Source organism: Rhinatrema bivittatum, chromosome 1 (genome assembly GCF_901001135.1).
Source record: "Rhinatrema bivittatum chromosome 1, aRhiBiv1.1, whole genome shotgun sequence".
Lineage (NCBI taxonomy): Eukaryota > Metazoa > Chordata > Amphibia > Gymnophiona > Rhinatrematidae > Rhinatrema > Rhinatrema bivittatum.
The window spans coordinates 810,714,099-810,737,465 of record NC_042615.1 but is presented as its reverse complement, the minus strand read 5'-3'; the positions used below and the strand labels follow the sequence as shown (position 1 = coordinate 810,737,465).

At 44.1% G+C, this 23,367-nt stretch overlaps 1 protein-coding gene across 2 annotated transcripts; it reads left to right on the top strand.

The window, feature by feature from the left end:
* The first annotated feature begins 577 nt into the window (after window positions 1-577).
* DCTN3 (dynactin subunit 3) lies at window positions 578-23,367 on the top strand. 2 transcript variants are annotated; one of them, XM_029581425.1, is made up of 7 exons: window positions 578-735; window positions 5,597-5,681; window positions 5,904-5,990; window positions 12,877-12,960; window positions 13,729-13,787; window positions 19,444-19,503; window positions 21,128-23,367. In XM_029581425.1, exons 1-7 carry the CDS (start codon window positions 646-648, stop codon window positions 21,215-21,217), a joined length of 555 nt encoding a protein of 184 aa, XP_029437285.1. In that variant the 5' UTR covers window positions 578-645; the 3' UTR covers window positions 21,218-23,367. The 2 variants fall into 2 exon arrangements, with proteins under 2 accessions (XP_029437285.1, XP_029437280.1); XM_029581420.1 differs by having other exon boundaries at window positions 21,122-23,367.

Sequence of the window (23,367 nt, the reverse complement as noted above, 5' to 3'; positions counted from 1 at the left end):
GGTGGTGGACACCTGGTACAGCTTTCCAATGGAGGTGGTGTAGACAGGGACAGTGTCAGAGGTAAAGAAAGCAAGGCACAAGGACAGATAATAGCTGAGGGAGAGGAAAGGATTATAAAACTAAGCGGGAGTGTGGATGAGCCACGTGGTATTTTTCTACTATCATGTAATATATTTCCCTCACAATCAATCATTGCTTCTTAACTTGTGCTGGAAGCGTTACCCTTCGCCTCCCCTCTAGCCTCATCGCGACCGGGGCTCAGAAAGAACTGCCCGTGTCTGTGTCCAGTCCTTCCCCTCCGCTGTAGGGAACAAGAGAGAAGAGGAGGGAGCAGGAAGCCGCGGGCTGGTTTTCTGAAACACTGGCCGATAGCTTTCGGTGCTATAATTTACGCTGATCATCCAAACAAGGCTCTGCCCTGCGCAGTCTGACAACGACTCCCCGCTTCCTTTCAAACCCGATTTCCTTTCTGCTGTAGGAATTAAGCAAGGAAAGAGCCCGGTCCTCTTTCTTCTACGGCACACGTGTTCTCTCGCACGTGTTCAGTTTCGTCATTTCCTGCGACGAGCGGATACGGAGTCGTTTTCCGGCGCGGGCGTGACGTATTTCCGGCTGCTGGGGCTGGGCGGAGGTTTGTTGCTGTCATGGAGTCGGTAGCCGATATTCAGAAACTACAAAGCCGGTTGGAGGAGCTTGAGAGGCGGGTGTACGGGCCCGGAGGGAGCCGGGGGAAGGTGAGAGCTGGGGGTTATTGCCTGCGGAGAAGGGAAGCACCGAAAAGCTAGTTTATATCTGTAAGTAGCATTGCTGCTTTCAGATATCTCCCAAACCCGCTTAGGGAGAATCTGCACAGAAGCGACACAGGGATCGGTAACAGGAACATTGTAAAGCTCCGTCATTTCTTAATGCTCCAGTTAAAGACCCACACCTGCATTTTACAAAATGAAAGATGAATGTGCAAATTTCAGAAAAACATAAAAGAAAGATGAACCAAAATGTAAATATTGTCCTCCTTGCCCTATGACAAATGAGATGTTGTGCTTTTAATACCTAAAACCAATTTGAAAGCTTTCAAATACTTTTTTTTTTTTTTGTCTGTCTAGTAATTTGATTTCACCAATGGCTGATAGTTTTGTTGTGGTTTGTTCAACATAAGAACATGCCATTCTAGGTCAGACCAAGGGTCCATCAAGCCCAGCATCCTGTTTCCAACAGCGGCCAGTCCAGGCCATAAGAACCTGGCAAGTACCCAAAACTAAGTCCATCCCATGCTACCGTTGCTAGTAATAGCAGTGGCTATTTTCTAAGTCAACTTAATAGCAGGTAATGGACTTCTCGTCCAAGAACTTATCCAATCCATCATCTGCTTAGTTCCCACCTGGGGGTCTCCATTTGTTTCTGTACACCAGAGTTGTATTATGTAAAGGTTTGAATCATATATTCTAGCCACTCTTCCTCCCTGGCTACTGTTCCATTGTTCTATGCTATTATCATATATTAAACATTTCTAAGAGGTTAGCTGAGGTTTCCTTTTTTTTTTGGCCGAACAATTTCCTCTTGCCCTTTGGATTTCTCTATCAATTGAAACAATCTTCTATTGCATTACTATGTAGCGAAACATTCTTTGCATTTGCTGAGGAATTTATCTATAATTTTTTTTAATATCCTCCTCTCAACTCAGCAACAGTCTTTGAACTCTATGTGTGGCCAGTAGGTGCCGATGTTGAATGATAGCAGAGTCTCTTTTCTCCCAGGACCTGTAGATGTTGCCTCCATTGCTTCCACAGCTGGCTTGGGAAGCATAGACTCTGCAGTCATACCCAGGTCCTCTGTATGGCAAAGTACAGTGCTGGTACTAGCCTGAGTTTCTAATAAATTAGTACAATTACCTGGATTTATATTGGAGGGCAAGGCTAAAAGACTTCCTAAACTAATTTCCTTTTCGTCCTGCAGACCAGCCAACACTTGTGAGATTCCCCTGCTTGCTGTAGGTGGAGGCAGAGAATTTCTTCCACTTTTTTTTTTTTTTTTTTTGCTTATCTGGGGATAAGTATTCTGGGATAGCTGTGCAGTTCTTCAGTAGTTCTCTGCCACCGGTTAGATGGGTGTTCACTGGGATAGTTAGAGGACTATAAAAAAGAAAAACAGGAGTAGTAACAGGTAGTTATACTCTGGGAAGATTCCCACCTCACCTTAAAAAAACAAACTCCTCCTCGGAATAGTCCTAAGCAAGCCATGGTCTACAGAGGTCAGGTCTAGGATGGGGAGGCACGCGCTTATAGGGAGCGGTCGGTTTGGCATCCTTAGCCACAGTGGCAGGCACACAAGTTTCTTCCCCTTCAGCGGCAAGACGCATGGCTGAGAGTAGCTGGAAATGCTTGCAATGTGGGACAAGGAGGAGCTCCATTGCAGGCTCCTTTTGCCCCCACTGTGATGGCTGTGAATCACCGGAGAGCAGGTGAGGGGATGGGACGAGCTGCAATCAGAGAGCTCGACTGGGCAGAGGGCCCATCATGGGGGGATGCAGCCGAAGTTCCGGCAAGTCCTGTGATAGAGAGAGTAGCACTAGTTGGAAGAAGGCAAGGCACAGTGCAGGAAATTGTTTTCCACAGAATTTATCTTGCTAATGCACCAGGCCTATAAAGAAATGAAAGCAAAAGGGGCTGCATTAGAAGGTCCTCTGGGACTGGCCCAGGTGTCTGTAGTATGCGAATTTGCGATGACTCATGGTGGAGATCCCACTTCATCTTCCGCCGCACATGGATCTGCTTCAACAGGGACCAGTTCTTCACAAGGATCCGACTTGATTCTTTCTTATGGTTTGGCCCTAGAGAGGGCTCGCCTGTTAAAGCATGGTTATTCCTGTGTGGCGATTGCCACTTTACTCTGTGTTCACAAATTCTCCACTTACCTTGGCCTATGTTTGGGTTTGGCAAGTGTTTGAGACTTAGTGTGAGGATCGAGAAGTGTTTCCTCATTCAGTTTAGATTCCGTTTATTTTGGAATATTTGAAGAATGGGTTGAATAAAGGGTTGGCCCTTAATTCCTTGAAGGTACAAGTATAGCGGCTCTTTGCTGTTTCAGGGGTCAAGTGAATGGTAAATCCTTATCTCATCCTGATGTGGGTCATTCCTTGAGAGGAGTGAAAAATCTTTGTCCTCCCTTGTGGTTACTGGTACCCTTGTGAGTCTTAATCTAGTGTTGGATTTTTCGGCGGGTCCTATGTTTTGACCAATGCACTTCCTTTCCTTATGCTTACTGACCTTTAAACGGTGTTTCTGGTGGTGATATGTTCTGCGTGTCGTATTTCTAAGCTGCAGCTCTTGTTGGGAATCATTCCTTCGGGTGACTCCAGGAACAATTCAACTGCATCCTGTTTCTTCTTTCTTGCCTAAAGTGGTCTCAAATTTTCACTTGAATCAGTCCATTTTCTTGCCTTCTCTGGATAAGGAAAGAGATGCAGAGGAATATCACCTGTTACTTCAGGACATGTCTCTTGACATCCAAGGGATGCATCTGGAGGTTTCATAACCTTTCCAAAAGACAGATCGCTTGTGTGTCCTTCATGGTGGAGGTAAATAGGGTGAGCAGGCTTCACGGGGCTACAATAGCTCGCTGGATGAAGGAGGTAGTCACAGCCGCATATGTGGTTTCTGAACAACCGTTGCCTACTCATTCCACTAGGGCTCAGGCAGTGTCAGGGGCAGAGGTTAGACTGTTGTCTCCTGTCGACATTTACTGAGCTATGTCGTGGTCCTCCTTCCACACCTTTTCCAGATATTATTGTCTGGATGTGCAGGCCCGGGAGGATGCAGCCTTTGTACAGGTAGTTTGACTGGATCGCTGGCAGCCTCCCACCCTATTCAGGAGTAGCTTTGGTACATCCACTGATCCTGAACCCATCTGTTTGTGTGCTAGGAAATGAGAAATTACTACTTACCTGATAATTTCTTTTTCCTTAATATAAGCAGATGGGTTCAGCTTCCTGCCTTTGGCTGCCATATATTTGTGTGATAATCCTCCTGGGTGACTGTGTTCAGAGGTTACTGGTAAGTGTTACTCCAGTCCCTAGACTATTGTTAATGTATTTCTTGTCTGAGCTCAGTGTTTCATGTTGGCTGAGTAGTGAAATGGTTGTCTGTTTTTTTTAAATCAAGTTTTTGCTAGTCTGTCCACAGTTGCTTTTGAAGAGACTACTGGCAGTCCGATGTCACTGCGGGAGAATATATACTGTGACATCAGTTTGCTCAGTCTCCATTTGCTGGTAGAAGTGCATAACCCACTGGTCCTGAACCCATGTGTCTAGATTAAGGAAAAGGAAATTATCAGGTAAGTAGTAATTTCTCACTAACAGATTGAACTTTGATCTCCATTTTACTGGGAGCCAATGGAGATCTCTTAATACCGGGGTAATATGCTTTCATTGTGGCAGCCCATATAATACATGTGTGATAACATGCTGAGTAAGTTGTAAAATATGCAAGCGTTTCTCTGCTAACCCAATATATAATGAGCTACAATAATGGATATGACTCATCACCTAAGATTATAAAATGCAGTTTTAGTTACCTGATATATTTGCTTTTTATTGTCAATTGTGAGTCTTAAATAACTCCTGGACTTCACATTTCTGAAGGAATAGGGATAGAAATTCCATCCAAACCTAGCTGTTGGCTTTCTGGCTGTCGCTTACCCACCTAGAGGATCTTTGTTTTCCTAATATTTAGAAATAAAGGATTTTCTATCATCCAGCCCTTTATCAGTGAAAATACACATTGTAGACCTTTTTTCTGGTACTTCCCCACTCAGCTCACAGGGGAAAAGAAGTGAATCTTTCAGTACTGGCCTCATGGTTTCACAGTTCCATTAAGCTGGCGTAATGCCCTCAGTGAAGTGATTTATTGATCATCTTTTTATATATCTTCCATTGACATATTGCTTACATTTTTGCACTGTCCTAGGCCCCTCTTTTTCTACATTTCTCCTACCTGAAGGAACACTTCATCAGAGAGATGTTCTACCAGCTCTCATAAATCCCATGTCTGTGCTATTCCTGAAATTGCTACTTTTGTCATATTTTCTACGTCTTTCTTCCCACTAAATTATCAGGCCTTTGGGATAGGAACTTCTCTGCTCCAGCACCTGTATGACTTGTCTTGTTCGTTCTGCCCCTTTACTAATGCATCTGTGTTTATTCTGTACAGTATTGGCATTTTAGAAAAAAATAAAACATTACCTTTAAAAACAGAACTGCTTTTATATCACACCACAGTAGTAAGTGGCTAATTTTCATGACTCACCTGCAGGGACAAACCACAGAATAATGTGCTAGTATTGTATCAGTCTTCTTCTGAAAAGCACATTATTGTCCAAAATGATGATTTTTTTTTTCCTACTAAAATGACTGTCATTTATCAAAATTACCCCTCTGTGGATTCTGTACTGCCAGCTTTATTTGGGTGATTAGTTTTGCCTATGCTAATTTCATAGACTAAAATAAATTAATGCTGCCTTCCCAGGTTCATCCTCTCTCTTCTCTAATCCGAATAGACTTGTCTTCTCATAATTTACTTTCTCTAATGTTTTTTTTTCTAGATAACAGATGACCTGATAAAAGTACAGGCAGCCCTTGGAAACATTGCAAGCAAAAGAGAACGGATTAAAATTTTATATAAGAAAAGTAAGTACCTATCCAACATGCTGTCATTTTCCAGCATTTTAGAGTTTGATATTGAGGCATTAAAGGAAGGGAAGCCCAACCACAGCAAATGCCTCTGAGAATTCAAAGCCTCTACAGTCTCTTCTAAACCAGCCTGCTTGATTATTGCCTGGTATTGAACTATAAAAAAAAATCTGTAGAAGTTAATGCTTTTGTAACTCAGGTCTCCTCTTTCTATTTTAGTTGAAGATGTAATAAAGTACCTGGATCCTCAGTACATTGATAGGATTGTCGTTCCTGATGCCATGAAGCTGGAGTTTATTTTAGCAGGTATTGTATATAGTAGCACTGACTGAAACTGAAGGGGGCGAGGTTGAAAGGAGTAGCTAGAGGTCAATATTCAAGTAAGCCATCGACCAGCAAAAATATACAGGGAAAACTGAAGGTGTAACTTTTCCCAGCAGGACTTAACGTGCGCAAATCAGCTGCTGAATGTACTTGGATGAATTTATGAACGGAACTTTATCTGGGTTAAGTTAGGACTGTTGGCTTTTCCCAACCAGATTTGTGTGTACAACTTTACTTAGACAGGACTGAATTTTGTGTACGCACTGAAAAAGTTAAGCCCCTCGCCCAGAATGTCTGAATTGATAGCCCGTTTGGTATGGGAAAATTTTAAAAAATTTATTTTTTTTGCATGTAACTAAAAAGTTGCATGCACAAAGGCTTTGAATATCGATTGTTAGTAATTAGAGCAGTGGGCTAAAAACCAGGGAAACAAGGATTCAGAACCTTCCTATCCTACTGCTGATTCCTTGGGTAAGTCACTTTATCCTCCATTTCCACGTAGGGGTGTCCTTAACGAAGCTGTTTAAGCCTTTACCATGTGGCAAATGGCACTTATTTTGCGGTAAATGCGTTATTCACCGCCCCCCCCCCCAAAAAAAAAAAAAAAAAAGACGACCCAGTCCAGGTATTAAAATGATCTGAACTGCATGCAAATCAGCTCTTTATTAATGCACAGCTTGCCATGAAATCTGCTAGCCACGTTATTTTATGGAAAGTTAGCTAGCTTTCCCTGGGAATATCAGGGACGCTAACGCACGATCCGTTGCTCCCAGGCTGTCTCCTTGAAGGGCCCACCCCCTGTCTAGTAAGACCCCCCTCTCCTCTGCTGCCCCTTAAGGTAGTCAAAGTTGAAAAAAGTTTAAAGTGTCCCTGCCCTGTCCCCTTGGAGTAGAAAGTCACCCCTTCACCCCTCCTTCCCAACCAGTACCTTATCCTCCTTAGTGGTACAAGACTCTGAGCCCAGTGTTGCCATTTTAAACACGGTGCCAGTTGGCTGCATATATATTTTTGCCTGGCAGCACAGTTTGGCTATTCATACTGCACAACGCCTTCCAAGGCAGCGATGTGAGGAAAATGTCATTAGTCCACCCTGCTATGATGAGGTGAGAAAAACAGATCAAGTCTCTCCCAAGGTTACGCACAGACAAGGTGGAGGAGAATTCCACTGGCATTCCAGGAGCTCTTCTGATATGGGCTAACCACTAGCTTTCTCTTCCTTGGAGATACTCGGCAAAGCCCCAAAATAGAAACACAGAAGCTTGCGGGTAGAAAAAGACCATATGGCCCATCGAGGCTGCAATAAAAGTATCAGAAGTCACCAAAAAATCCTCTCCCACTTTACAGTATTCAGGAATCATTTCCCCATTAGCCCAGAAAAAAGGGGTTTACAGTGGGTTGAGGTAGGATTAGACCTGTGACCCAAAGACACCCATTCTTCACAGTTGTGCAGCCCACATGTCCACCCCCACTTACACAGAGCATACAAGAACCCAAGAACAACTGGATTACAGTGGGCTCTGGTAGAGTAAGACCTGTGATGCGCAGACACCAAGTACAAAATGCCTTCTCTGTATTAGATAATGAAGAAGCTCTTGCGATAGAGATTGAAGAGGTAGCTGAAAAGAGAGAAGAAACCCAGTGCACACAAAAATTCCATACTACAATCAAGGACCATAAGAAAAAGCTCATTGTACTAGGCGACTCAGTCATCAGAGATACTAATTTGGGAACCCTTTTCGAGGGAAACACTACAGTTAAACCCTTCCAGGATCATCGGCTGGTAGAAATGCTATTCAGATAGTCAAGACGATCAAAGAAGAAAGCAAAGACTCTAAAGTTGATATCATCCATCTGGGAACCAATGACCATGCTAGCAACCACATCCAAGTGGCACATAGAAATTTCCAGTGACTGGCAAAACAAATTAGTCACATGGCGAAGACTATTGTCTTTTCAGAAGTGTTTCCTGTTCCTGGAAAGGGGAAAGAGAGGCTAAGCCACATAGATTACTTCAATGCATGGCTCAAAACTTGGTGTAAGGAACAAAGTTTTGGATATATTGCAGGCTGAAGCCATGTATGGAACAGTAAAAGGCTCTATGTCAAAGATGGCTTACATCTGTCTGTGGCAGGAAAAAGGATCGTAAGAGAAATTCAAATCCTGTGCCATAAGGTATTTAAACTAGACCGGGGTGGCAGAAGGAAATTTGAATGTCACTCCTCCCCCCCAAGTACAAATACAAAGGAACTGGGTGAAGGGGGTAACGAAAGTCATCTAAATAAGATACAAAATAAGTCCAAAAGAAGTAGTAACCTGAACAAGAAAAGCTGGAAAGTTATGAGCACGATTGCTTGTAGTCTGGGCAATAAAATACCAGACCTGCAAGCCCTAATGGTGGAGGCGGACTTGGACATCGTTGCTGTCACTGAGACATGGTTTACTGAATCTCATGATTGGGATATGACCGTACCAGGCTATAACTTGTTACGGAAGGGCAGAGAGGACAGAAAAGGGGGAGGAGTAGCTCTTTATGTCAAAAACAATATCTAAGCAACTGAGCTGCAAGGAAGATGGTATAAAGAAGCATTATGGACTGTCTTAAAAAAAGATGATGGTGTTGGATCTCGTCCATACTCAAAACTACCTTTACGATAGCACCCTGGCACGTGCTTCTCAACCTACCATTGGATGGTTTGAATGAAGACAACGATTTCTTCAACAAGCCTTTATGGCTGCAAGGCTAGCTCTGGCTCAACAATGGAAAGCGGATAAAGCACCCAGTCTTGCCATGATGCAACATAAGCTTCACTTCCTGTTTCAGATGGCTCGTCTGACAGCACTTCATCATGATCGTCTCCAAGTTTTTCTCAGGATTTTGTCCCCCTATCGGACATGGTTAGCTGAGCAGGAGTAGATCGTCTGGTCTTATATCTTCTGAACTTCACCGATAAAAATCAGAGCACTCATCCTCAAAACATTTTTAGTTCCCATGATCTGGCGTGGTTCCATTTCATTATTAGCACTGTTGGTAATCGTCCCATTTGCACAGATTTGTCCTTGTTGTCAGCAGGGGTAGGGATAATTCCTTGTTTTCATGTTTATAAACTCCTGTCGGAGCAGACAGATGCTCTTGTTTTCATATATGTCATCTGCGGAGACTTTTTGTATTCTATATTTGGTATTTTGTATTTTGCACTGTTTTATGTGTGTTTCATATTTATGCAGATATTATTGTACTACTGCATCGTGTTTGCTTTGACAAAAAATGATTAAACCAAAAAATAAAAAAAGATGATAATGCATCCATTTTTACTGGCGTGGTTTACAGGCCTCTGAATCAAATAGAAAAACTAGACAGATCTGGCTGAAGACATCCAAAAGGTGGGTAAGAAGGGAGAAATGTTGATTGTTGGTGACTTTAATCTGCCGGTCGTAGACTGGAAAATCCTTTCTGCAGAATCTAACAGTAGTAAAGAGATAGTGAATGCCCTGCAAGGGGCTCTGTTCAAACAAATGGTAATGGAACCCACGAAGGAGGGAGTTATACTTGATTTAGTGCTCGCTAATGGAGATAATGTCTCTAATGTCCGGGTGGGTGCCCACCTCAGCACCAGTGATCATCAAACAGTATGGTTTGATATCGCAAATAGGATACAGAGAAGTCACACAGAGAGCCGAGTTTGCGTTTCAATGCATATCCTGCTTCAACGGCAGGGGAGAAGAAAAACTGATACTTCACGCATATCCAGCATAGCTCCCTGCTTCAACGGCAGGGGAGAAGAAAAACAACCAATAAGGGCTGAATAACACAGTCTGGGTAAAACAAATAAGCATGGGTGTAGCTTGCTTATTGCGGCGGTTACTACCCCTACTACCCCTAACTAATCAAGCTTGATATTTCACTTGGATGCAGCTCCATCACTGCTCTCTACATTAATGGTGGGGGTGGAAGGGAAATAGAACCAAAGAGCTAAGAGAAACAGATAAGTATGAGAAAAAAAATGTGAAGCTTGCTGGGCAGACTGGATGGGCTGTTTGGTCTTCTTCTGCCGTCATTTCTATGTTTCTATGTTTCAAAAATACAGACTTTGTTGAAATGGGGAAGTACCTGGAGGGAGAACTAGAAGACTGGGAGAAAATGAGGGGTGGAACAACAGTGGGCCAAACTAAAAGGAGCAATTACAAAGGCAACAAATCTATGTGTTAGAAAAGTAAGCAAAAGAAATAAGAAACCTGTCTGTTTCTCAAAGGAGGTGGCTGATAAAATAAAAACGTTCAAGAAATATAAAGGATCCCAAAGGGAGGAGCACAAAGAAGAATATCTGGTGAAATTGAGGGAGATGAAAAAAGTTAATCAAGAAAGCAAAAATTCAAGCGGAAGAAAGGATGGCCAAAGAGGTAAAGCGCGGTGACAAAACATTTTTCAGATACATCAGAGAAAGGAGAAAGGTCCAAAGTAGTATAGTGAAATTGAAAGTTGAAAAGGATCAATGTTTGGAGAGAGATGAAGAAATGGCAGAAATATTAAACAAATACTTCAGTTCGGTGTTCACTAAAGAAGACCCCGGAGAAGAACCGTTGTTAGTTAACAAGAAAATGGAGGTGGGTGGAGTAGATGGAACTCAGTTTACAGAAGTGAATGTATGGGAAGAGCTAGGAAAACAAAGTGGACAAAGCCATGGGGCCTGATGAGGTTCATCCCAGGATACTGAGGGAGCTCAGCTGCTGGTTGGGTTTGCTGCACGACCCGTTCAGTAGATCTCTGGAAATGGGCATGGTGCCGAGTGATTGGAGAATAGAGGTGGTGGTCCCCCTTCACTAGAGTAGAAGCAGAGAGGAGGCTGGAAAATACGGGCCGGTTAGCTTCACCTCGGTGATGGGAAAAGAAATGGAGACGCTGCTGAAGGAAAGAATAGTGAACTGTCTACAGTCAGAAGAGTTGCTGGATCAGAGGCAGCATGGATTCACCAAGGGAAGGTCCAGTCAGACAGATCGGACTTTTTTTGATTGGGTGACTAGGGAATTGGATTGAGGAAGTGCACTTGATGTGATCTACTTGGATTTCAGCAAAGCTTTTGATAGGGTCCCACATAGGAGGCTTGTGAATAAAATGAGAAGCTTTGGTGCTCACTCCCATGTGGTGGCCTGGATTAGAAACTGGTTGTCGACTAGACAGTGTATGATGGTAAATAGAACCTACTCTGAAGAGAGAGCGGTGTTGAGGAGAGTGCTACAAGGATCGGTGTTGGGACCGGTTCTGTTCAATATGTTTGTGAGTGATATTGCGGAAGGGATAGAAGGTAAAGTTTATCTTTTTGCAGATGATACTAAGATCTGCACAAGAGTAGGCACGCCGGAAGGAGTAGAGAGAATGAGACGTGATTTAAGAGTGGTCAAAAATATGGCGGCTGGGATTCAGTGCCAAGAAGTGCAGAGTGTGGGGTGTGGTAATTCAAAAGAGCTGTCCGTCTTGGGGGTGAAAGGCTGTCGTGCATGGGGCAAGAGAGGAACCTTGGGGTGATAATGTCTAGTGATCTGAAGGCTGCGAAGCAATGTAACAAGACCATAGCTAAAGCCAGAAGGATTCTGGGCTGCATAGAGAGAGGAATAACCAGTAAGAAAAAGGAATTGAGTCCCCTTGTACAGGTCCTTGGTGAGGCCTCACCTGGAATACTGTGTTCAGTTCTGGAGATTGTATCTCAAAAAGGATAGAGACAGGATGGAGGCGGGTCCAGAGAAGGGTGAAGAAAATGGTGAGGGATCTCCATCAAATGACTTACAAGGATAGGTTGAAGGACCTAAATATGTATACCCTGGAGGAAAGGAGGTGCAGGGGAGATATGATATAGACCTTCAGATATCTGAAAGGTTTTAATGATGCACAATTGACAAACCTTTTCCATTGGAAACAAATCAGTAGAACTAGGGGTCACGAAATGAAACTCCAGGGATGGCGACTCAGAACCAACGTCAGGAAATATTTCTTCACGGAGAGGATGGTGAGCGCCTGGAACGCCCTTCCAGAGGAGGTAGTGAAGACAAAAACAGTGAAAGATTTCAAAAGAGCATGGGATAAACACAACAAATGCAGAAATTACTTACCTGATAATTTAGTTTTCCTTACTGTAGATAGATGGACCCGACTGCCCAAGAACTGCGCCATGGGTCCTCCCGTGGAGTGGGCCTTGAATCCAGGAGATCACGGGTAAGTATTCATCCAGTCCCTAGATTAGGGTACCTATATTCTTACTGAAGTTAAGTGTTTATAGTTGGTTGAGTACGGTTAGGGTTATCTGTTTTGATCATATTTTTAGTCAAGTCTTTTCACTAGTATGTTCACAGTGGCTTTTGAAGAGTCCTGGAGAGCTGAGGTCACTGCAGGGCTTTATGGACTGTGATGTCAGCATTGCAGCCTGACTCCGTCTCCATCTGCTGGCAGGGGAGCATAACCCATTGGTCCTGAGTCCAAGTGTCTACACTAAGGAAGACAAAATCATCAGGTAAGTAATTTCTCCATTTTTGGCCAAAGAGCAGATCACTGAATTTGCCTGCAGTATGCGCACCTTCTTAGTTTCTGATTTCATTGTGGTTTTTCTGCTCAAGTGGATGTTCAGATTGAAGATGGGAGTTTTGTTCTGTTAATTGATTGCCTGAATTAAACATGCACTGGCGCCTTGTGAACGTGGTTTTGCTGTCTGTTCAGTTTAATAACCACCTCACAGGAACCTTGAAGAGCGAATGGGTGCTGTGCTGTTCTATAGATTTCTAAGGCTGCATCTTGCGCCCCCAGTCCCATGCGATCCCTGACTGTTCAGTGCTGCTCCCTCACCCATTGCCTACTGTTGGTGTTTTGTGTTTTCCCCATCAGAGGAGCAGTTTATTCTGAACCAGGCGACCCTTCTGGAGCAGCTGAAGAGTCTCCAGCCATTCCTAGAGAGCGAACATATTAAAGGTATTTAGTATAATTCAAATTATACAAAACTCAGAAACCCTGACTTGCAGGACTAGGTAGTGCCAGTCCAGGGAACCATGCTGCCTGCCGTTTTTCAGCTGGGGTTGTTGAGCTGTGATTTTTTTTTTTTTTTTTTCGGGTTGATCTAAACATGTCCAGGGTTTTTTCTGGTCTGACTGGCAGAGGTCAGTAACAGGCTGCTGATGGCCAGGGCCATTGTTTTATTCTGTTTTTCCTTTGCATTTTTCTTTTAAAACCCCACAGTTATTGGATGCACATGACTCTCCCTCTGATTAGTAGAATTAGCGTGCAGGGGTAATGGCCACAGATGGGTACAGTCCTTGTCAGCACAGGAGAATCTCAGCATGCTTTACCATTCCAGCGTCTCGGACATCTCTAGAATGCATGGTTTGGCTGAACGTGAACTTCTTAGAGGAAACAGTGCTGCTATTTTTATTTCTGCCTAGCAGTAAGACAGTAAATGGAGGCATAGAAAGAGAACATGATCTGAAAGTGTCAGCACCATAGATATGAAGAAACATTAGCAGGATCTTTATAACTTTGATTGCTCAGACACAGCTGCCTCCTTTACTTGGATTAATGCTGATAAATTTGCTGATGTACCTCAGAGAGGTGTTGGCTTATGCTTAAATTCAGGAAGGCACTATATGACTTTGAGCTTCCTAAGTAGGATAAGTACATTAAGTTAAGGTAAGCTTAATTCTTTCCCTGAAACCTGCTAGATTTCTGCTCTTTGTGCCTTTGCAGCTGTTCCTGGGCATGCCTCCAAACTGCAGACACTGTCTCAGATCCACATCCAGCAGCAGGTACGGTGAATAGATGGGAAGCTCGTCTCTTTCAGGGCAGGCCTGTGCAAGTGTAAGCAAAGCTAATAAATAAATACATCTGCTGTTCTCTGCTGAAAGCCATGCCGAAGTAAAATCGAACTGAACCTAGCATGTACTGCTGCCTGATGTTTTTCAAGCAGACGTGGCAAGGCCTTTTAATTTTTGGTTCAGTTGGTATTTATTAATTCCTCGGATATCTTTGGGGACAGCCGTGTTTGGGCCAGTCTCACAGACGACCTCACATTTGCTGCATCTGACGTGTTCTTATTGGCTAGGGATGCACAAACTGAACCACATGAGCCAGTTATATGCTGGTGAGTGTGACGTCCTCTGTGAACGTGCTTCTAATTCATGCTGCTCCGGAGGTGTGGAAGCTTTGGCCGAGGAACTGCGTAAAAATGTAATGAAATAGTAACGGTAATATTTTTGACTGATTAAGAGCAAGAATGTCCACCCTATAACTGGAAAACAGTGCAGTAAATGGTCAGTACAATTTTTCCCTGCTGGTAATTGCCCATTAACAAATCTTTTGTGTAATGAAAAATTCTGAATGTTTTTATTTTTTTGTCTTCTGCAATTCTGTGTTTTTCATAAACAAATTTGAAAATGAAATCAGATTAGTTGGTGTGTTTTCCTTTCTGGGGATTTGAATATTTTTCAGCATTCAGACAGGTTAATCCACGACCAGTGAGTTATGCACCTCTACCAGCAGATGAAGCAAAGCTAACATTAAGGTATATACATACCCCTGCTCTGACATCAGCCCGCCAGTATTTTCCGTCTCCAGCAGACGGTGGATGTGCATCTCTCTATTGGAGACTGCTTGTTCTAAAAAAGGAAAAGGAGAAAGAGAAGGATTAATCACATACTGCTTCTCTTGAGGTGATACTTTATAGTCCCTCTCTCAGTTGAGTTCTCCTGAGGTGATATCTGGTGATCCCTCCCTCAGTCGAGTGCCTCGGTCTGGTAGCCGGTTTCCAGCGTGGACTTAGCTATTAAGAGAGATTCAGCTGAGAGACTAGCGGGTGCAGGAAGCTGAACGCGGCACCCAAGGCATTAGCCCTCTCCCCCCTCACAGCCAGCAACTGACTCTGTACTCAACCGAGATGGGCTGAGCTCAGGTAGAGTTAAAAAAAAAAAAAAAAAGAGTAAGAAGAGAGAGATTTAGGGATTCCTCTCCCCTCTTCTGTTTGTGGTCTCCGAGCCTCAGCGCACCGATCCTACATGCGTTCCCATCTCCATGGGGGACTTGGAGTTGCGCAGTAGTTTTGGCGGGTTGAGCAGCTCTTTGGGCTAGGCCCTGCTTTCAGACTTCACTGGGATGCCTCGTGGTAGGCTGTGACTGCGTTTGTGCGATTTTTCTGCATAAGTCGCCCACAAAAGCAGTGCCTGATGTCGGTTCGTGCCTGCGCATCCAGGCTGAGTGTCCATCTGGACTGCATGATTGGACGTCCAAGTTTTGGGCGTATTAAAAGCATTCAACGGAGTATGTATGAATGTGTGTGTGTATTTATGGATCTATATAGATTTATATATCTATCTGTATCTGATCAATCTATCTAATCTATTGTCCATTGTTTGGGCATCCTGTCCGGGCGTGGATGCACAGTTGTTCCACCCTTGTGTTGTTGGGCGTGCTGCCTCTAGATGTCCTGTTTTTCCATGGCGCTAGTAGCAAAGAAGCCTAAAACATGTTGCCATTTGTACGGCTTGCCATATTTATTTGGGCATCACAGCCAGAGGTCCCCTCTAATCTTTGTCAGTGTTGCTTAGAGGCTTAGGCTGAGTTGTCTCCAACTGATTTTACTGAGCCCGGCCCTTCCCAACAATTTGCAGGATGGAGACCTGTCCGATGTTTTGCCTGGTTTTGAGATTCTCCTAACTGGTTCGTCGTCAGGGGAGGGCAACTCAGTGGGTGCCAGACCCAACAACCCTTGGTTTTGATATGAACCGCCTTTTCTTGGGTGAGGCTTTTTTCAGGGACTGCAGTCCTTTTTACAGGCATGTTCGACAGAGCCGTCGAAACCTGAAAGTTCAGGATCACAGGCTGTGGAATCCCGCAAGGCTGGTGCTGCAGGTAAACATTGAAAGGCGTCTCGGCCTGTTGCGGGTCACACTGATAGGGACCCAGATGGCACGGATGAGGAAGGCGACGCATACTCCCTGGAGGATAGGGAAATTCCTCCGGGGTTGGAACCTTATATAACATTGTTGGACTTCTTTCATAGAGCTGAGTTGCCAGCACTAATCTCTCAGACACTGATGATGTTTGGAGTACTGGGTTTCTTTGATTAAATAATCATGTTTCTCCCCCATTATCATTGCTATTCAAGAGTTGATTGATCTTGAATGGGGTGCTCTGGAAACTAATTTTAAAGGGGGATGAGCCTTGGAAGGTCTATGCCCCTGGATCCGGTGGCGAGAGAGCAGTCGCGTTTTCCAAACGTGGATGCGCTGGTGTATTCCGTCGCCAAGTGAATGACCATTCCAGTAGAAGGAGCGGCACTGAAGGATGCTCAGGATAGGAGAATTGAGGCTGTCCTTAAGCAGGCCTTTGAAGCAACGTCAATGAGTTTGCAAATACCTTCTTGCTGCTCCCTGATGGCTCGCACTTGTTTGCTTCTATCTCAGGAGGCTGATGAGACTGGTTTGAGTTCCAGGGCAGTGATGGAGCCAGCGGCTGCCTTTTTGGCAGCGGCGGGCTGCAACCTGGTCCGTGCTTCTGCCAGAGGGGGGTGGCTTCAATGATGATGGGCAGATGTCAGCAGTGGCTGCGGAGTTGGTTGGATGATACAATTGCCTCGTAAAGGATCACTCTTACTTGAGAGTGAGTTGGAAAAAATGGCCAATAAGTGGGGTGAGTACCAGGTTCCTCAGTTGCTAGACTACGATAAAGCGCCGTTCTCAGGGTTTCAAACTTTTTTGACCATACAGAGGAGCGACTTCACAGAGGGCTAGACCTTTGGGTAGACTACCATCGGGCACTTAAAGAAAACTACATCTTGTGAGAAAAAGACACAAAAAAATAGTAAAAATGAACTGAGATGTTAAAAGAGAAAATCAGCGATGTGAAGACCCGCCCCCCCCCCCCCCCCCCCACGTCATGACGACCAGCCAGCGGCGACCCGATTAACGGCACGATTCCACCAGGCGCTGTTACAGAGGGGCAGCCCACTACCATCGGGCACTTAAAGAAAACTACATCTTGTGAGAAAAAGACACAAAAAAAATAGTAAAAATGAACTGAGATGTTAAAAGAGAAAATCAGCGATGTGAAGACTCGCCCCCCCCCCCCCCCCACGTCATGACGACCAGCCAGCGGCGACCCGATTAACTGCACAATTACACCAGGCGTCGCGTGCCGGGTGTGCTCCCCTTCATGCTAACCTTTGTGCTCCTTCTAATATAATTATATTTATGTTTATGTTAATAATTTAACTTTTATTAATGTTATTTAGCTTTTTGCTTTGTTTAAAATTATTTCATTATTGATGTTTAAATGTATTAGACTAAGGAATTTTACTTCCTGCTCATTCTGTTTCATTGTAAACCGGTTTGATATGCATTTTATGCAGGAAAATCGGTATAAAAAAACTTAAAATAAATAAATAAATAAATAAATGTCAGTCCTTTTGGCCCAGGCAGCCCAGACAGGGCACAGGCTCGGGTAGCAGTGCTTCCCGACCCCCTCAATGAAGGTGTCCTGACCACCTCCTGGAGCAGGAGATAGGGGGTTGTCTGTCTATTTTATCAGAAGTGGGTCAGGATCACTGAGGTTTGGAGGTGACAAGAGAGCTATGCGCTGGAATTTCTCAATGTTCTTTGAGACATCTTCATGGAGTCTCCCTGCAGCTCCCCGCAAAAGAGGCAAGGCTGTTGAACTTGTGGTTCTGGATTCCTGTGCCCAAATCACAAGAAAATACGGGCCGTTATTCCATTTATTTCGTTGTGCCCAAGAGGAGGGTTCTTTTCAGTCCATCCTGGACTGAAGGGAGTCTGTCATCATTTGCAAGTGACTCGTTTCTGCATGGAAACAGTATGCTTGGTGATAATGGCAGTACCGTCGGGGGAGTTTCTTATATCTCTGGATTTGTCAGAGGCGTATCTACATATTCCCATTTGTCTGGAGCATCAACGTTTTTTGCAGTTCGCCATTTTGGGAGAACATTATCGGTTTCAAATGCTCCCCTTCAGTTTGGCCACCACACCCAGAACCTTCTCCAAGGTCATGGTGGCAGTGGTGGCAGCGTTGAGAGAGGATGGTATTCTTCTCTACCCACACCTAGATGAATTGCTAATTAGGTCACAAACTTGGAAATGAGTCTTCAAGCCTCACGTAAGGTGATCTCCTTGCTGCAGGAGCTAGGTTGGGTGGTGAACTTTGTCAAGAGCAATTTACAGTTGTCCCAGACACTGGAGTATCTCAGTGTTTGTTGCGACATGAAGCAAGGCAGAGTTTTTCCGCCGGAGATCTGCATTCAGAAGCTGATTCCGGGGATAACTGGTAAGTGGCAGTTTCAGTCCCTAGGTAAAGTAGTGATACACTCTTTGGCTGAGCTCAGTGTTTCCTGTTGCTGAGTGCTTGAGTGGTTGACTTTTAATGGTTATAATCAAGTATTGTTAGTTTGTCCACAGTTGGCTTTTGCAGAGAATACTGGTGGGCTGATGTCAGAGCAGAGGTATATGACATCAGCTTTGCTCATTCTCCCTCTGCTGGTAGAGGTGCATAACCCACTGGTCATGGATTAACCTGACTTCATTAGAGAAAAGCAAATTATCAGGTAAATAGTAATTTCTCATTTGTGAAAGGTGCTGTAAAATTAGAGCAGCAGGCTGAGAACCAGGGAAGCCAGGGTTCAAATTCTGCTTCTCCCACTGACACTGTTTGTGATCTTGGGTAAGTTACTTCATCCTCCATTGTCTTAGGTCCAAACCTAGATCGTAAGCTCTCTGGGACAAGGAATTGCCTTGAGTTCAGGTTTAGAAAGGTGGGCAATTAAATGTAGGTTTCCCCGCAGCGCAGGTAGTGACAGTTTGAAGCTTCTCGCGATTCTGCCACCGCGCCTTGGACCTCTGTTGGGCAGGAGAGGTTACGCCGGGTTTTGGCTCTTCTTTCCTTGTCCTGGCTACGTAAGGTGGTCGCCAGAGTGTCAGCTGGGCTCCTGTTTTCTAAGGCTGTGGGCATCTGCCCACTTGGAATTGATCTGAGACTACTGACTTATTTCAGACATGCATGCAGTGACTTTTAGCTGCTACTGATTTGAGCTAGATCTGTAGACATGAAGCTTCTGCATTCCTTATCCAATCTGTGCAGCGACTCGGCCTCTCCTGGAGGAGAGTTAGCATGGAAAACTGGATTATGGGCTAATGTGAAGTCCTTAACTTTGTGTCCTGACATGGGATCTTCCTTTGTAAAGACTTTTTCGTACTGTGTATCTGAGGTAAAGAGGAAAAAACAAACTTGAAGCAATAGCCCTTATTCTTTGCACTTTAAGTGTGTCAAACATTTATAAAGTTGAACTTTATCCACAGCAGATTTATCAGCATTCAATGTAAATTTCAGAAAAGCAAATCTCATATATATATATATACAATGAGATATATATATATATATTTTTTTTTTTTTAAATTGCAGGACAAGTCTGAAGCAATAACAGCAGAGACCAAGAAACTTCTAGAAGATTATAATAAAACAGTATCCTTTAAGCTGAGCGATGTTTATGGCAGGAGCACTTTGCCAGCTAAGGGAGTGTAATTGGTAATGAGACGTGATTGGTGGGGGTTGTTCTCGGCTGCTTTCTCTCCTCCTCCCCACAGATGCTGATTTACTTAGAGCAACTGGATTTCAGGTCATACATGAGGAGGGTCCTGGCCCTTACTACACCTGTATGTGAGCACGCTCAATCTGTTCTGCTGGAGCACTGCCCCAGCCTTTCCCAAAGCTGTGAGATTCCTGAGCAATCACCAGGAGGCACTAGAGAGGTGGGAGATTTGAGGTTGTTACTATCCCCAGTGACGAGTGCCACTGTACTCAGAGCCTTGGGGCCAGTGGTGATCAGGGCTCAGATGAATAATTATTTTCTACACAGCCCCGCTATCATAGTATGGAATCCTATAACAAAACACAGCAGTGTGTGAGTTTGTATAAATAAGCTTCTTCCATTGCACATGTCTGTTTTATAAGTTGATGTTTGTCTCTTTCTGGTTAGAAGCACTTATTTACCCTCTTGGGTGTAGCTCTGTGAAAATGTTCTGTGAAGGTCAGGCAGTGTTTTTCCTGTGCATGACCTCAGCAGACAGTGGAGCAGGTGTGACCGCCATAAGCAAGAAGCACACAGCCTGAGCTTTACAACCTGTTTCCATTGAGCAGTAACAGAGGATGAAAAATGATTGCAGTGCAGGATCTGAAGAGATGTGACTGGGCAGACAAAAAGCAGGGAGATGAGTGGGACCCCTAAACATCGCATCAAAACACTTTCTTGTAATGAGTGTGTGACAATCTGGGGCAGTGCTGACCTTTCAGCCTATTGGCCAGAGATTCTGGATACAGGCTCTATCCATTGGTGGTAGAGGCTGCTATTAAGGTGATCTTCATGATAGCAGTGCTTTGTACGCTCTGAATTTTTGTCAAATTCAGGATTAGTCTACTTGTCTGCATTAGTCCCATACAACTAAGTGCTCTCTCAGATTTAATACAATTATCCTGTTTCTATTCTCCCAGTCTGTTGGTGCCTGCTTTTTGCATTATTTTTGCAAACTAAGATAAAAAAAAGGGTGCCCCAGCAGGGGAGAGAGAAGCCTGGCAGCCTTAGACCCAAATGTATGGGAACAGAAAAGTGCTAAACAACAAAAAGGAAGAGAACCGAGCATAAAGTGCAGAAGTGCGTTTTTCAGCGGTGAGTGCAGATCCCAATGCAGCTTTTCTGGATAAGTCTTGGTGGCTAAACCTGTGCTTCCTCTGATGATTCTTTTCTTCCCAGACAGGTTTAGGCTCTGCTTGTTTTCAAGTCCCACAACTTGCTGACTGGTTTCTAAGTAAATGCGAGCTGTTGGGCGCATCTCTTGCCATATAAACGTGTTACTTGCTGTGTGCGTGTTTGGTGCAAGATGCGTGGTTCTGTGCGGCCAAATGTGTAAGCGGTAACGCAGTCCATGGTGAGAAGCCTTGCCAGCCACAGCATTCCCTTACTATAAATCCCTGCCGGTCCATCCTTGTGAAGATGTTAAGCTCATTTGATGACAACTGGTGCAAAATTAGAGACATTGGATTTTGTTTTGTTGGGTGATGCACAATTCTTTTCCTTTACGCTTAGCATCAGACCTTGCTCCTGTCAAAACAGTTTGTCCAGTGGGATGAAATGTTAACGCAGCTGGAGGCAGCGAAGCGAGTGAAACTTGCAGCAGAGTGATCTTTTCAGCGGGGTCGGAGCAGCCATGGGAGATAAGGGATTTGGAGTTAGCAACTTGCAGTGACCATTATCTGTTTTCTTTCTGTATGTGTAACTTTTCTTCAAACACTACATTTTTTGTGGGCATTCATATCCTAGCGAAATTTTGACCCACCTCATGGGAGTTTCGGCTCTGCCTCTAAGGAGCAAACATTTAGAAACTTGAAGGAAGAAGTGGCCAGAATAGGCCTTTAAAAACTATATATATATATACACACACACACACACACACACACATATGTGATCTTTCTGGGCTGGCCTGGTGCCTCAGTAGAAGGTCACGAGTTCAAACCCTGACTCAAGTCTTCCAGGGCTGGGGCTGGCTGTGGTGGCCCCCAGGAAGGGAGGGAGTCACGGTCATCCCTTAAGGGTCACACCTAGGCGCTAGATTCAGGGCTCCAGAAGGAAGCCTGCTGCCTGGCCCCAGACCCCGGACTGTTGCCTCATTGTCCAGACTAAGTAGATTGAAGGGGATATAAAACGGGATAGATCCCCAGACAGTTGCGAAGGCTCAGGGAGCCAGATCCCAGCCCTGTGTCTGATTGAACTGGAAGTACAAAGGAGCAGGAGGAATCTGCCCAGTCCAAAAAAAAAAAGCTTCCTTGGCCCTGCATTAGATTCTAGAGGGGTGTATTATCTTAACGTGTGCCTTTAGCGAAAACTGGAGGAATCTGAAATCTTATTGGAAGTTATGGCTCGTTGCTGCTGCTGCTTAGAACTAGTTAGTCGTTAACTGAAATTTAAAAGAGGCTGGTAAACAACAGCTGCAGAGCTACCTGGCCTCATCTGGCTTGAAGTAGCACGCTTCAGCTTCCTGCTTCCCTCTGCTCAACTCGCAACAGGTTTTAAAGGCTAAGCGGTGATGAGGTGCATATGACCCTTCAAGATCGCTAAAGCAGCTGCCAATCTCCATGCATGCCAATCTCTCTTTGTAAAACTGAAAGAGATAACTTATTGTCCAACGCTGAGCCGAGCAGTAATCATTCCTAAGAAGACTTCACCATGCTTCAGTGTGATGTGCATTAACCTTTCCCCTCGTCAGATGGTCTTCCCAGGTAACTTCAGTTTCCTTTAGCAGCCATGGGCTGTAGGAGATGCCTCCTCTGAGTCCCTTGTGTGATCTTTCCCTACACTCCTTTTTGCTTCTCTTGCAAATGTTTCTACCCTGCTGGAGATCTCAGTCGTGTCTCTATTTTATTGCTGACTTATAACTATGCAAAACTCCTCATTCCAGGAATTGTTTTTCCTAAGTTAGTTCTATACGGCTTAAAAATGTTTTTCTTTATGGTATAGTGGATTTGACCTTACAGTTATTCCTTGCAGTTTGTGATGCTTTTGTGTGGATTAGTTCATTCCCAAATCTTTCAGTAATTCTTATACACGCCTTTGAAACCAGAAGTCATATTTGAAGGGACCTGCATGGTCTTTGAAACCTTACGTGCAACCTGATCTTTGGAGAATTCTACAGCTTACAAAGAATGTTTACTGCAAGGCCTAGCTACAAAACCTCTCTGACCTTTCTGTAGATATGTTTGTCACTAAAATCTGGTGCTTACAGAGAGCTTTCTTTCCATCACAGCCATTTCAAGTCAATTATTGTAGATGGCGGGAGAGGAATGGAGATGGTGGCTTCCAGGACCTGACCAATGCACTCTTAAATGAAGAATTGAGGAAAGGAATCAGAATTGCTTCCACCATCCCCATTCATTCCGCTGTGAACTTTTATTAAAATGTCATCCCTTGCCAGAAGAGGTCTTGGTTTTCTTTGAGCATTTGCATATGTTTCTAAATCTACAAAAAGCAGTAGGTGGAAAATGCTTCCATCAAAGGTATTCTTGCCCATGAACTGACACTGGTGGGGACGTAGCGTTGTTTGCTTTTCTTTGATTTCATGCTCATGATGTTGTCTTGCTGTAACACAGTAGTGCAGGTTCAGCGTGACCATCAATTAAATCTCTATAACACTGTACAAGGTTACTGGTTCTCTAAACTTTCCTATTTATTGTTAATGTTTACAATGTCTGTTTTGCTGTATTTTTGTGTAATGTCTTCTCTTAAAACTACCTGGCTGTATCTGAATCAGGCTTAAACTAAAATGAGATATTAAATGG